Source organism: Corvus moneduloides, chromosome 8, assembly GCF_009650955.1.
Source record: "Corvus moneduloides isolate bCorMon1 chromosome 8, bCorMon1.pri, whole genome shotgun sequence".
Classification (NCBI taxonomy): Eukaryota; Metazoa; Chordata; class Aves; order Passeriformes; family Corvidae; genus Corvus; species Corvus moneduloides.
The window spans coordinates 6,010,990-6,024,335 of record NC_045483.1 but is presented as its reverse complement, the minus strand read 5'-3'; the positions used below and the strand labels follow the sequence as shown (position 1 = coordinate 6,024,335).

General features: G+C 43.8%; 1 protein-coding gene across 1 annotated transcript; it reads right to left on the bottom strand.

The window, feature by feature from the left end:
* Window positions 1-1,253: 1,253 nt before the first annotated feature.
* PRLHR (prolactin releasing hormone receptor) lies at window positions 1,254-13,011 on the bottom strand. The gene is given in 7 exon segments (XM_032116986.1): window positions 1,254-6,559; window positions 11,473-11,588; window positions 11,591-12,005; window positions 12,007-12,192; window positions 12,194-12,255; window positions 12,258-12,732; window positions 12,846-13,011. Coding segments are annotated over 5 exon segments (1,026 nt in total). The 5' UTR covers window positions 12,547-12,732; window positions 12,846-13,011; the 3' UTR covers window positions 1,254-6,559; window positions 11,473-11,514.
* Between the last annotated feature and the right edge of the window lie 335 nt (window positions 13,012-13,346).

The window sequence follows — 13,346 nt, the reverse complement described above, 5'->3', positions numbered from 1 at the left end:
GGAGCTCTCCTGCATTATCCTTCCAGGCCTAACGTGCCCTCCTTCTGCAGGTGTGGACCCTGCTGGGGAGGGACTCTGAACTGCCCTGAGGGCTGCAGATCTCAGAGCTGCTCTGTGCTGCCTGATTGCAGCCCAAGCTGCCTTGCTGTAGAGCTGTCACCAAGCAGCAATGCAGTCACAAGTGTCACAGCACTCAGGACCTGCAAACACCTCTGCATGTTCCCTGTGCCCTCCCTCTGGTACAGTCTCCTCTGCAGATTTTGGCTTTTACTTAACATAAGGATTTTACTTCTAGCTGTCCTTTTGACAGTAATGGATCATTAACTAACAGCGATAAAACTGAAAGCATAAATCAGTCTCCTTTAGGGAATTAGAAAGCAGGTTTAGGATGCAGGCCATGAAGGGCAAGAGTTCACTGTAATCTCAGACAAGGCCCCATTAACTGTCCTTGCCAGGCATCCCCACCTGTGCCAGGTGAGGAACAAGAAGCAGAAGTTGAGGTTTGATCTGCAGAACCATTGGCATCTGCCAAGGGAAAGCCTTGAGTCCTGATGTTCGAGTTTGTTTGCCAGGGTCTTCCCTGTAAGACAGTGAGGGGAGTCTGGGCTGCTAAGGAGTTCTCTCTGGAGACTGATGCTGTCTCTGATTGGAATTTGGGTGGTTTTTTCCTTTTTTGAGACAGGGTGAGATGAGAAGAGCCAGAGCTTTGCTCAGGTCAGAGGTGAGGGAGGAAAAAGCACAAGGTGTCTCTGCCCCAGAGTGCTCCCAGCCAGGCAGTGGGATGAGATGATGAAGCAGCTCTGCAGGCTGGTGTGTAGCAAGGCCAGTTCCCAGTCCTTTCCCTGGGATCTCCAGTAATGTAGAAGGGCTCTGCTATGTATCTGTGGGAGTGAGTTTGCTGATGACTCCCTTCACTAGACCTTGAGGTCAGTTTCCACTGATTAAAAAAAGTTAATTACCTTCCTCTTGCAGGAATGACTCCATTTTCAAGGTCTCCCAGGCCATTAATCAAGTATCTTCTTTCGAAAGCAGTTTTAATTAAAAGTGAGTTGTCATTAGAGCCAGGGTGGCCAAGTCAGAGGTGCATGTCTTCAGAGACCTAACTGGGCTCTGCTGTGGTGGATGGAGTGGTTCATGTTTATGCAGTCCCCACCCCCAGCCTTCCCCCCACTCTGGTGGGTTATGAGTAACCTTTTTCAAGTGTCAAGCTGAATATTTTAAACACTGTTTAAAATCTGTGATTTATAGGCAAATCTTCAGAAGAGTTCCATCATCTTGTGGTGCTGAGGGTGTCTCTGTCTGCAGCAGCCCCCACTGCTGTGCTTTGGGGTCAGACTCAAAGGGTCAAGGGAAAGACTTAAAATGTCAGAGTTCATGGCCAAAGTTAGATTCCTGTCTTTGATTTAGGATCTTTTCAAGTTCATTTAATGCTTTTATTACCACGTCTCTCAAGTCCCCCATGTCATGCCCAGGAGGTGGCAGTGGAAGAGCATCCATCACTCCACAAACACGGAGCTCTGAGAGCTCACGGTTCACCGAGGACAGAATCAAGGACTGCTGTACATCAGAGCACAGCAAACAGCTGCACTTTAGGGTATTTTAAGAGGTGTCTTCTATCTGCGATGCCCCAAGTGCCAGAATCTGTGGCTCCATAGTTAATAACTTGGAAATGTGTAAGGAAACTTGTTCACTTGAAAGTCAGGAGGAGAAAAGCTCTTCTGAAAGCGTAATTGCAAAGCACTGGGTCTTAAGGCAGTTTTAATCATTTTAATTATGCAAATGAGTAAAACATCTGCATATCAAATCCACTGCAACCTACTAAAAGACATACAGGATTCTCACAGTGAAGCAAACTAAACAGAATTGTGCCAACATCATGTTGTAAGTTCATATTTGTTAATGAGCCTGTGGCCCCCTTTTTAACAGCCTTCATGTTGGGATAACTGCCTCCATGGAAATGCACAAGGAGGCATTAGAGAACTGGAAAGTTTCACACTACCTGAGCCTGGTGCATTTTATTCCAAGATGCTGCAGAAGAATATGACAGAATTAATGTCAGAACCACTTGGGGTTATCTTAGGGAAGGCATGGGATGTAAATAAGCATCAGAAAATTGGACAGGAGCAAATATATTCAGTTTCTAAGAATGGAAGGAAAAGATTAATCAGGAATTTGTCTATCAGTCAGCTTACCTTCAAATGCCAGAAAGTCTTGGAAAACACAAAATCTTTGTGAGCAATGAAAGAAAACGAGGCAATGAGGAAAGTCAAAATGGATTTTTCAACTGCAAATCCTCTCAGAGCAAACTCAGTTCTCCTTATGAACGGGCTCTAGGCCTGGATAGAGAGGAAACAATAAACACCATCTAAAGTCACAGAATGAGTTTTGATACCTTCTCGTTCAAAAGGGAGGAAAGTAATTAGTATAGATTTGTCTCCTTGCTCAGGCAGATCTCAGGTTTGCAGAGGACACATGACATGGTCTGAAGCTGAGGTGGTCTTCACATGCCTGTTTTAGGTGGCCAGTGCAAGAGGAAATAGATTAGATAATATCAACAGGAGCAAGAGACCCACCTGGAACAAGAAAGGGAATAATAAATCCATGGGGATGAAATCTGAAACTTTCTTAAAAAATTATAACAAACTGTGGACAGCATTTCAGGACTCTGGGAGAAAAGGGAGGTCTACAATTAAATGGAATGTCAAATTCTTCATGCACCCACAAACAGTTTGTGTCAATTTTCATTATTCTTTTCTGTATTTATTTTCCCAAGAGATGAGGAAAGGCTTTTTTACTCTGTTTTAATAGACTGCTTTATCAGTATCAGATAGTTACTCTAATCACTGTCTTGCATATGTGGGCTCTACCTGGCTTCATGTAATTGCTTCTCCTGATGACACAACCTTGGCAAACTTGTTTAATAAGCTGAACCCTCTCTAAAACACTCCCTGCCTGCAGCAACACGGCCAGTATTTGACAGGGGGGCTCTGTGTGTGCTTAAAGGCTCTGCCTGCTGGGCTGGGGGGCAACTGATGGTGGTGGGAGGACACCATGTTCATCAGCATCATCATCAGAGGGTGACTTCTGATGGGAAATGAGATGTAAGGGTTGCTGGGACTAGGGAAAACAGGTCTTGTTTCTCTAATGAAGAAAGAATTAGTGAGAAAAGAGCTGACTAGCAGGTTCCAGGGAAACGAGATAATTTAGAAGAATACTTTGGTGAATAAAGACCCAGCAATTAGCAATTTTATCAAATCTATTAATGCTGAATGTTGAAGGGAAACGCATGTTAACTTCTTGTGAAGAGATGGTACTTGATAAACCTACTAGCTCCAATTCGGGGTTTAGTTTTAGCTCTGCATTAGGATGATAATTACATGTACTTGTGCTCTGCCTCATGGTTTGTGCCACATGGACTCCAATCTTCCAGAGCTGTTAGGAGGAGATATCTCAGATCTTGGATTCTTCCTCCTACTGGAAACTGTACAGAGTGTATGGAGGGAGGAGCTGCTGCATCCTGAGGGCTTCTGATCTATAGGGGGGAAAAAAACTACCCAAAAGGGAACTTGGGAACATTATATAACAGGAAACAAGTTGGAACTTCCCTTGTGTTCTGTTTTTCTTCTACTAATGCAGATTAATCTGTAGGGCTTGCCATTTCTGCAACTGTTTTAAAATAGGTGAGTTTTGAAACTCAGTGTAGCTCCACATTACCTTTTATCCACCTCATTGGGTCTCAATATTTGAACATAAATAGCTTCAGATTTAGAAAGCTGTACTGACACTCTTCGCTTTGTTTTCATTCACAGCTGTTAAAATTTTTAAAATTATTCTTGTGTCAACCCAGCCTTCTCCAAAGCCACCTTCCACCCCTGCTTTTAAACACCTCATGTTAGAACTGGAAGAGAAAGCACTTGCCTAATTATCCCTATTTTCAGCAGTGTAAATTAAGCGGTTTGTTGAACATCACGTTGCAGATTCAGCTCGTCCAGCTAAATCATTTTAGCACTAAAAATCCTGTGCATTTTCTTCTTGCCATCAAACCTTTTGTGCTTTTCTGTTTATTCAGCAAACCCATAATTGTTTAGAAAAGTACCAAATATTCCACTTGGCCATACCTTCTTCAATGTTGAACAAACATTAGAACACCTTCTACCCCCCTCAAAAGTGATCTAAACCTCAGGAATCAAGGCATTTTAAGAACTATTTATTTTTTTATGTGGATCCATTCCTTTAACATCTTGAGAGTCTGGGGTTGGTTGCTTAGTTTTTTGCTAGATAATAAATTTCACACGTCTAGAGAATATTTTTAGCCTGGGGTTCCAGGTTACTGTACCACTTCTGGAAAGCAGATCTGAACTAAACCCACAAATCAGACTTAAACTGTGTAAGAGTGAGTGAATGCAGACAGCACAGACAGCATCCCAAGGCAATTGTTTGTACAATGCTCCAGGAGAGGTTTCACCCAAAATGTGTAATGCTGAAGGGCAGAATATGCTCCTGTCTGGGCTGAACTACCTCACAGCCACTGCTGAGGGTGCAAAGGGAAAATGTCACTTCAAATGCTGCATCTCTGAGTTTGTGTGCCTCATACTGAGATGAAGGGAGATGTCTCTGCATGAAAAATAGCAGCCTGAATTTCAAGAGCCTTTCCTTAAAATATGTGTGGGGAGGAGGTAAGTCTTCCCAGTCAACAATTGAAAGACCACTTTTCAATGTTCTGGTACCTTTATCCACCCATTTAATGATTTCAAGGTCTAGGCAGTCTGGGTTTAAATTCCCACTTGTTTTATATCCTCCCCCCCATCCCTAAATATTTTCAGGCGGTACAGACATTTAGGCAGCATTTACAGGTGAACAGTGCCATTCCAAACTAATTCGTGGGAATAGTTTCTTCATTTAGCAATAAACAAAGAATGTTAAGAACCATGAAACATTGCAAATCTTGTCAGACACTGTATACGAGGTTTTTGGGGGGTCAGAACTGTTTGGAACAGTGCTTTCCACAATGCTTTAAAAGCAAAGAAACCTATATTTTTGTCACTACAGCAAAACACAGGTCTTCAAAACCTTCCCTGCACTTTGTCTGTGATGTTGTCAGAACTTTGACAGGTGATGATTTGTATTTCCTCTGTCCTCAGTCTGTGACAATTTTCCAAGAGGAGATATTATCAAAGCAATCTAGAATTAGCTGTGACAAGTGACAATTGCATGGGTGGCACAAAAGGCTTTTACAAATAAACATTATTTTATACAGCAGACATTAATACATGTTTTAATGAAGGAGTGATTCACAATGATAATATTATTGACTTGTTAAGATTTAACAGGTCTGCCATATGCTGTCTAGTGCTTCAGATGGTTTCAAATTTATTTTTACTTGTTTCAATCTATGCATATTAACAACAGATGTTGAATTTTAAAATGATCCAATAATCAAGAGGAAATCATTCCAAAGCTGACTGGTGAAAATTTTGTCTTGTTAATGATTTGAAATACTTTGTATGTAGTGTATACTGGCTATTTAGTTCATAGCTAACTCTTGCACATGACATCTGAACTATTTCCATTTTATTTCCTCCAGTGGCTGAGGAGTGGTTGTGTTGAACACTTGCCTTGGAACTCCATCCCCAACCTTTCAATTATTTTTATTAAAAAACACCCTTTCACAAGTGCATCTGCCTTCAACTCCTCTGTGTACATGGACCTCACACTAATGTTCCTGCTTTTGCCTGGCTTGCCCCTGTTGCACTGAGGGGCTGAGGGCAGGGAAGAAAGATACCATAAAGCAAACACACTGAGCTGACAGGCCACAAGTGAGGGGCCACACTCACAAGAAGGCCTGAGTGGCTCCTACACTCATACAGGAACAGCCTCTGGGTGATTTCAGATTTACTCTTTGGCTGGTTATTGTTAGCTTGAAGTCTAAAAATATTATTTCTTTCTTTCTTTCTTGCCGTGCCACCATGAGCCCAAGATGGGGTTGGTTTACAGCACAGTCTGTTGCTTCTCCTTCCCCCTCCTGAACGCAGCAGGTCACAAACTCAACTGTGGGTGGTGGCAGCCTGGGACAGTGCACCACAGCTCCCATGTCATTTGCTCTCACATTTTCACCTGTCTTGTGGGTGTGATGGAGTAAACAAACACATCTCACTGTGGCTGAGAAGCCGTAGAAAGAGAGACAACACCTCGAGCTGATCAACCTCTCCAGAGCACAGCTGCCTCGAGCTGAGCACAGCACCTTCTGGCTGATGCTTCTGGGAGAACCTGAGCTGCACTGAGTGGTCCTCAGCCCCACAGCCAGCACCAGCTTCTCACAAACCACAGCACTGAAGCCACTCCTGCTGCTGTGAGCCACAAGCTGCCTTCCCAGCATGTTATCTGGAAACCCAGAACTGTGCTCAGCAGGAGAGGCAGATCCCATCTCCACGCTGGAAAGCAGCAAGCTTCTCTTTGCCGTCCCCTTGCTGCTGCTTGTCTCCAGCACCTCATGGAAATGTAGGAATTGTAGGAAATGTAGATGTAGGGATTTAAGCCATCATCTCCTTTTGGATGTTCCCTGCAGAAATTAAAAAATAAAACCAAAAAACACAGGGAAATTACAATGTGATAATTAACATAAACAAGATGCAAAGGATGGAGAGCCCAGCCAGCTGCAAAGAGATAGCAGTGATCCCAAATTGATTTCCAATGGGCTGGAGACATGAATCAGGGAGTTCTTGAGTGTGTGCTTTATTATTTATATAAATTACTGGTTTCATTAACCTAATTTGACAAAGCAAGCTGTAGAAAGGGAAAGCCAATCCTATCTGGTGAAGAGAGTAAATTTATAGATCCCAAAGGGACATAACTCCCATTGAGATATATTTGAGCTTCATGCCCTTAACCTCTCACTTTTTGCCCTGTAGGTAGGCAGCCTGACCATCTAGTAATTAGTCCTGAATCATTTAGGTTGGAAAACACCTCTAAGATCAAGTCCAACAGTTAACCCAGCACTTCCAAACCCACCACTAAAGCATGTCCCCAAGTGCCACATTTACACATCTTTTAAGTCCCTCCAAGAACAGTGACTCCACCACTGCCCTGAGCAGCCTGTGCCAATGCCTGACCAGCCATTTGATGAAGAAATTTTTCCTGATATCCAATCCCTGTGTAATCCTGTGTGAGTTCCTAAAAGAGAGAGTACTTAGATGTCTTTTTCTTCCCCAGGGAGCACTGAGAAAGTGCCAATATTCCTAATTTCAGGTGGCAACAACCTTGAGGCTCCTGCTTCTGCTGAGTAGTTGATCAATAGTTTCAAAATTCTGGGGGAGAGTTAGGAGAGCAGGGAGCAGAGAAACACATAACACAAAATTTGGTTGAAATCAGCCTGGGAAAGCCTATGTCATCTGGTTATTTCAGTGCATAGTAAGAATAGACTTCAAACCTGCTCTTGAGACAGGAATTGTGATAATGATTTCCAAAGGAAAAGTGCCATTAATACAGGATGGATACCTTAGGTGCATCTGCAGCTCCTCTCTGGGACTTTCAGTAAAGCATCTTGTTGCTGTGGAGGGAAATCAGGTACAAAGGATCAGAGCTAGTGATGGTTGTGACGCAAAATGAGGTGACTGAGCAAGGGGAGAGGTATTTACTTGATGTAAACACAAAAGCCAGAGCTCCAAGTGTCAGACCAGGCCAGCTGCAGACCCACACAGCAAATGGTTCAGTTCAGAGCCTGTGTGTCTTGCAGAAAGAAGAGAGAAAAAGATGTTCTTCATTTTAGAAAGCCCTTTCCCCTTTAGGAAGCCTTCCCTTTCTGTATGCTTTCCATGAGGCAGAAATGTTTGCTTTGACCCTTGAGCAACCTTTTCTCCAGGGTAGGGAGGAAGAATGTGACTATTTTTTTTCTGAGAAAAGGAAAAGATAGTGGGCAGTGAGAGGGGAGGGCTGCAGGTAAAAGTTTGTACTACATTTCTTCATGCAGAAATGGCCAAGATGGCAGTGGTTTTACCACCAGCAGGTTGTTTTTGTCCCTACCCTTTTCTCGTCTGGTGGGTAGATTGATTGATGAATTGTACAGCTCTCTCCAGTTTTGCACTTTTTTTCCCCAGCTGCAGGTGCACCATTTTCAGCTTTTATCACCTTAGACAACTAATTATAACTCACCACTGACACCTCAACAAGCAAAATTTGCTCAATTAAAGCTGTACAGAGCATCTGTTGTTCAGCAGGTATGAGAAACACCAGCTTTTCCCAGCCCATCTATCAGCTGTGAAACACTCACCCCACTCCTGTGAGTAATGACCTCATGGCAGGAGCTGCTTTTGCCCATGCAGACAAACTGTCATTCCCCAAACACAGTACAAATATAACCCTGAGTTTTCTTCAGCCAAGAACAAGGAAAACTTATTTAAAGCAATGCATTGCACAGAGAAGTTAGTCTTTGGTGACTGTTCTGAGAAGATATTCTTAAGGTGGGGGAAAGACCAACTCTACCTGACCCTGACTAAGGTTTGATTGTTTTCCTTTGGCTGCCTGATTTCAACTCTAGTGACCTTTGGTCACTTTCTAGTCTATTTTCTGATCAAACACTGATTCACTTTCCTATGTGTTTCATGGGTACATTGCCTTTTAATGCCAGCCCCACTTTTGACCACAGGGAGTAGCTTATGTTTGATCAAGCACTAGAGTAATTAACAGTTTTATCAAGTTTTGAACCAAGCCAGTCTACAAAATAAAAGCATGCCCTGATTTCTTAAACTGCAATTTAAAAATATACCACCAAAATTACCTCAGTGATGAGCCCTGGTCCTTCCAAGAACCACAGCAGTTCCCTGGGGACGGGTGGAGATTAGCAAACACGTTTCACATGACAGTTTTCAATATATTTATTTGCATAACTGGATTACAGAAGTGCATCAATGTGCCTCTAAATCTTATTATTGTTTATTACTCTGGATATCAGAAAAACCAGTAATTAAATTGGGCAGAGATTCTTGGGTCTCAATTAGGAGAACTGAGGCTCACTGAACGTGGCTGTGCTTTGTTCCCTGCCCTATGGAACCCCCAGTCCTCAAGCTCAGGGCTGGACCTCGTTTGTGCAGGGAAAGCCTGGGGAAATGGCATTACAGACCACTGAGGTGGGCCAAGGGGGGTGTGGAGGAGAGAGAAGGAGCTTCAGGAGCCCACAGCTGGGAAATGCAGACCATTTCAGGGACCATCTGAAAACCTTATGAGGAGGGCCTGAAGCAAGGGCAGGCTCTGAGATTTCTGCTGCAAATCTGCATCCTGACAGAATCAAGGCACGTACAGGTTAAGCCAGCACTTAGATGAGGGTGCCAGCTGTGCTGGGCATCTCCAGGAGCTGCCAGACCTTGGCACTGCTCTAACAGCAGCTCCAGAGGCAGCTGGAAGTGAGATATTCCCAGTGTATCCATCACTGTGGGAACAATCTGTGCACTGAAAAGCCCTTCATTTCTGTCTCAAGGAAAATCAAATAGAGAGAGAATCCTTGTTTGCTTCATGCAGGTCTCTGCAGTTACCATCTCCAGTCATTATCATTCAAGAGAACATGAATAAGTCAAACTGCAGTGATGGCAAATATAGGAAAAAATATGATGGGTAAGGAGGAAATGATCCCAGGACTGCTGTGGTTGAGGAAGTCTGGGAAAACTCCACTGGGCTTTGGATCACTAGATGACAGCACTGCCTGTATTTAGTGCAGGAGGTTGTAGAGATTATAAGCCACCTCAGTGTTAATTAACCTTTGCAAACTGAAAAATTGACAGTTTGAATTTACTTAATTCCACAGAAGAACAATCTCTAAAAATCAGGATTTTTTTGTTACTTGAAGCTGCTTTTTGCATTGCTGTTTCAGTGCTGTCTTGGTGTCCTACTCTCTGTGCTCTTTAAAAGAGTCCTGAAAATAAGGGTGAAAAGCATTTAAAATTAGATTGGTTAGTTTGAAAAGTGGGCTTTTTGCCTTTTCAAAGTGACCAGTTATTCCTGTAACTTGCTATATTGACCTCCAAGGACAAAAACATTTCCTGAAATTCAGCAAAAGCGAAACACTCTTTAGAAGGTCACTCAGACCTTTAAAATTGAGGTAAGCAAGGCAGAGCACACATAATCACAGAGTGAATGCAAGTATGCCCCACTTTAAATGGACGCTTCTTCATTGAGTGCCTCTGTAGTCAGCTTTTAGTGTCCTCATTACCAGCAGTAGAACAACTTGAAATTCTAGGAAGCTCGTGAAATGGGATTTCAAAAGTTTTCCCAACACTTTTCCCAGTGTGTGCATGTGGATCTGGGGGATTTTTAATCAGATTGATCTTACTGGAACACAATGAGCAAATGATATTCACAGTTTCACTGTGGGAGTACATTTACAACTAGAAGCGAACCATCCTCTCTTTCTTCCCTCTCCCCTCGTGTCTATTTTCATTGCCCCCAGCACAGACCTCTCTGGCCATGTGCAGGGTGTGGGTCAGAGAAATGCCCTTGCTGACCGTGGCCAAAACTGCCCCTGGACTGTGCTGCTTCCCTGGCTGATCTCAGTTCAGTACCAGGAAGTTTCTCATGCTTAACCCATATTCCAGCTGAGCAGTTGGAAGAAACCCTCTCAGAATCAATGTGTGCTGTCAGAACTCCATCCTGCACACTTAACTGTTAACTCAGATATTTTCAGGGAGGAAGAAACTAGAAACTATTAGGTTGATTATAGCTTCTACCATCACTTTGAAAGGTGAATGTCAAAGGAAATTGTTTCTTCCCAAAGACTCCTCCGAAGTGAGAGTGCCTGCCCCTCTGCTCTGTTTGGCAGCTCTTTCTTCGGCTGCCCGTGCAATGCTCATGCTTGCTTAACATCCACAGCCCCTCCAGCCCTTTGTCTCTTAACAGACACCTCCAGAAGGCAGTGCCAACCCATCTGTCTCTCTCTGGAGATCAGATCTCATGGCAAGAGTGCCACATGTCAAAATCAGTTCCTCAAGGAAAGAGTGGAATTCATCTCAGCACTGGCAATGCTGTGAGGACAATGCAGCTGACTTGCAGTAGGGTCAGTGAATTGAGGCTCCATGAGACAGCAGCCCTAACCCAAGAAGGACTACAGGGATACTTGTGAGTCCCTACCCTAGAGCCTGTGCTAAGGAATGGACTGTGGGTAGATACACAAATTTAATTTTTTGGCACAATCCAGAACACTCCCTCTTTGAGATATTTAGGTTTCATATTCATCCTTGCCTCTTTTGTCCGCAAAACCTATCTCTGTAATATCCAGACAGATAGGAGGATCCCTGTATCTTATTGTGCTGACATCTCCTTGCCTTCTAACTCCAATCAAAGAAATAAAGATATTTTTGAGGCGTGACATCTGCCTGTCATTAGAAGTGGAGGTGGCTGGGAAAGAAGCACATGGAATTGTGTTGTTATAATTGAGCCCTAAGGGCAAATGTCAGGAATGACGACTAATTAAAAGTGGAAAAGACTTACAATGTAAATGTACAAAGGAGTTGCGCTCCCACCAGCTCTCATTTACAGCACCACACTGGCCATAATGCAGTTTGTAAGCGGGTCCAATTTTCTTCTTCCTCCAGCAAACATTTTTTCAGCTCTCCCCTGAAGCTGTCATGGAGCCAGGCATAGAGGAAGGCATTGGTACAAGCAGACATCATTGCAAACCAGTGGCACAGCAGCTGGATGAAGTTGAAGTACTGCTTGTCAATCAGGCTGATGTCTATGTCCTTTATCATGTTGAAGATGTGCAGGGGCAGCCAACAGACTCCAAAGGCTGCCACCACTAAGACCAGCAAGCGAAAAGTCTTCCTCCTCCTGGCACGGTCCCACTCAGCTTGGCCCTGGGTGACATTGCCTGGCACTACACGGTTCTTCAGCTTGACTGAGATCCTCAGGTAGGACAGGGAGATGACAGCCAAAGGCAGAACGTAGGTGATGATGAGGGTGCTGTAGGCATAAGCCAAGCGATCTCTTTTCATGTGGAACCAAAACTCCTCGCAGATGGAGAACGTCCAGCCTCTGGGACTCTGCATGGTATGTGTGGACCAAGGCTGGGGCAGCCAAAGTGCAGCTCAGCAGCCAAATAGCAGCCAGGATGTAAGCACAGATAGGGATGGTGAGCCTCCTGCGGAATGGGTACACCATGGCACAGTACCTGTCCACAGCTATGACAGTCAGGGTGAAGACAGACACAAACCACAGTGACAGGGTTGCATCAGGAAAACAAGTAGCACATGAAGCGCCCGTACACCCATCCCCGGGCTCAAAGGCATAGGCCAGGGTCAGGGGCACACAGGTGGCACACATGAGCATGTCTGAGAAAGCCAGGTTGCCTACCAGAAAGTTAGTGACATTGTGCATTTTTTTTGTCTTGCAGATGACATAAATGAGAAGGTAATTCCCAATGACACCAATAAAAACCACCAGCGAGTAGCAGGGGATGATGAGTGGCTTGAAGGACTGAACAAACTGGAGCCCTGAGAACAAATTGCTGGTGTTGCTGTGAATCGCAGAGAGGAAGCTTTGGGAGGTTAAATTGTCCGAATTCATAATTTTCCTCCTTTTGTTGTCTGCCGTCAGCTGAGTGAAGTAGTTACCACTGCGCTGCTGCCGCACTCAATCAGTGGGGATAATGAATGGATTACTGTCCAGAGGTTACCACATGGATGGTAAACAGGCAGCCGTAAATGCAAAAGGTGAACTTGTAATCCTCGAGAAGCAGCTTTCAGAGCATTCCTAAGAAAAAATCAAATACAACCAATTCCATTAAAGTCCATCCTGTATTTACTGTTAAATCTAGCTTTTGACAGCATGCCACTTAATAAACATTTAATGCAGTGAGTACTTACTGCTGTGAGTTTTTAATCCCATATGATTTCCTGTGGATGCCAAGAATGCCCTAGATGTCTGTCTTCTGCAAATCAGGAGGCGTGTGTGTGTGTGCGTGTCAGAGAGAGAGAGAGAGAGAATAGATGAGTGAGAAAGAGGGGCAATGCGCATATTACAAGCTAAGTGGAGATCACTGTTTTTAAACAGTCTTCACCTACTAGGGTCATGACAGATTTGTGTTTAAGCTTTTATCCCCATTGGCTGTCCTGGGTATTACGTTGCTCTTTGCGTGTTTTTTACTGATAGTAATTAGTTCTAGAATATCCTTTCAAAAACTCCCCTCTCCTTCCAGTGCATCTATAATTGCCCCTCACAGCTAAAAATCAATTTACATTCATTAACGTGAGCCTGCACTGTATCTAATCCCAGATTCACTTTGCCAGAGCCCCAAAAATACTACCTGTAATTTAGTTGCTATAATGTGACTGTGAAACGGAATTTTAATCACATGCTGAAGGCAA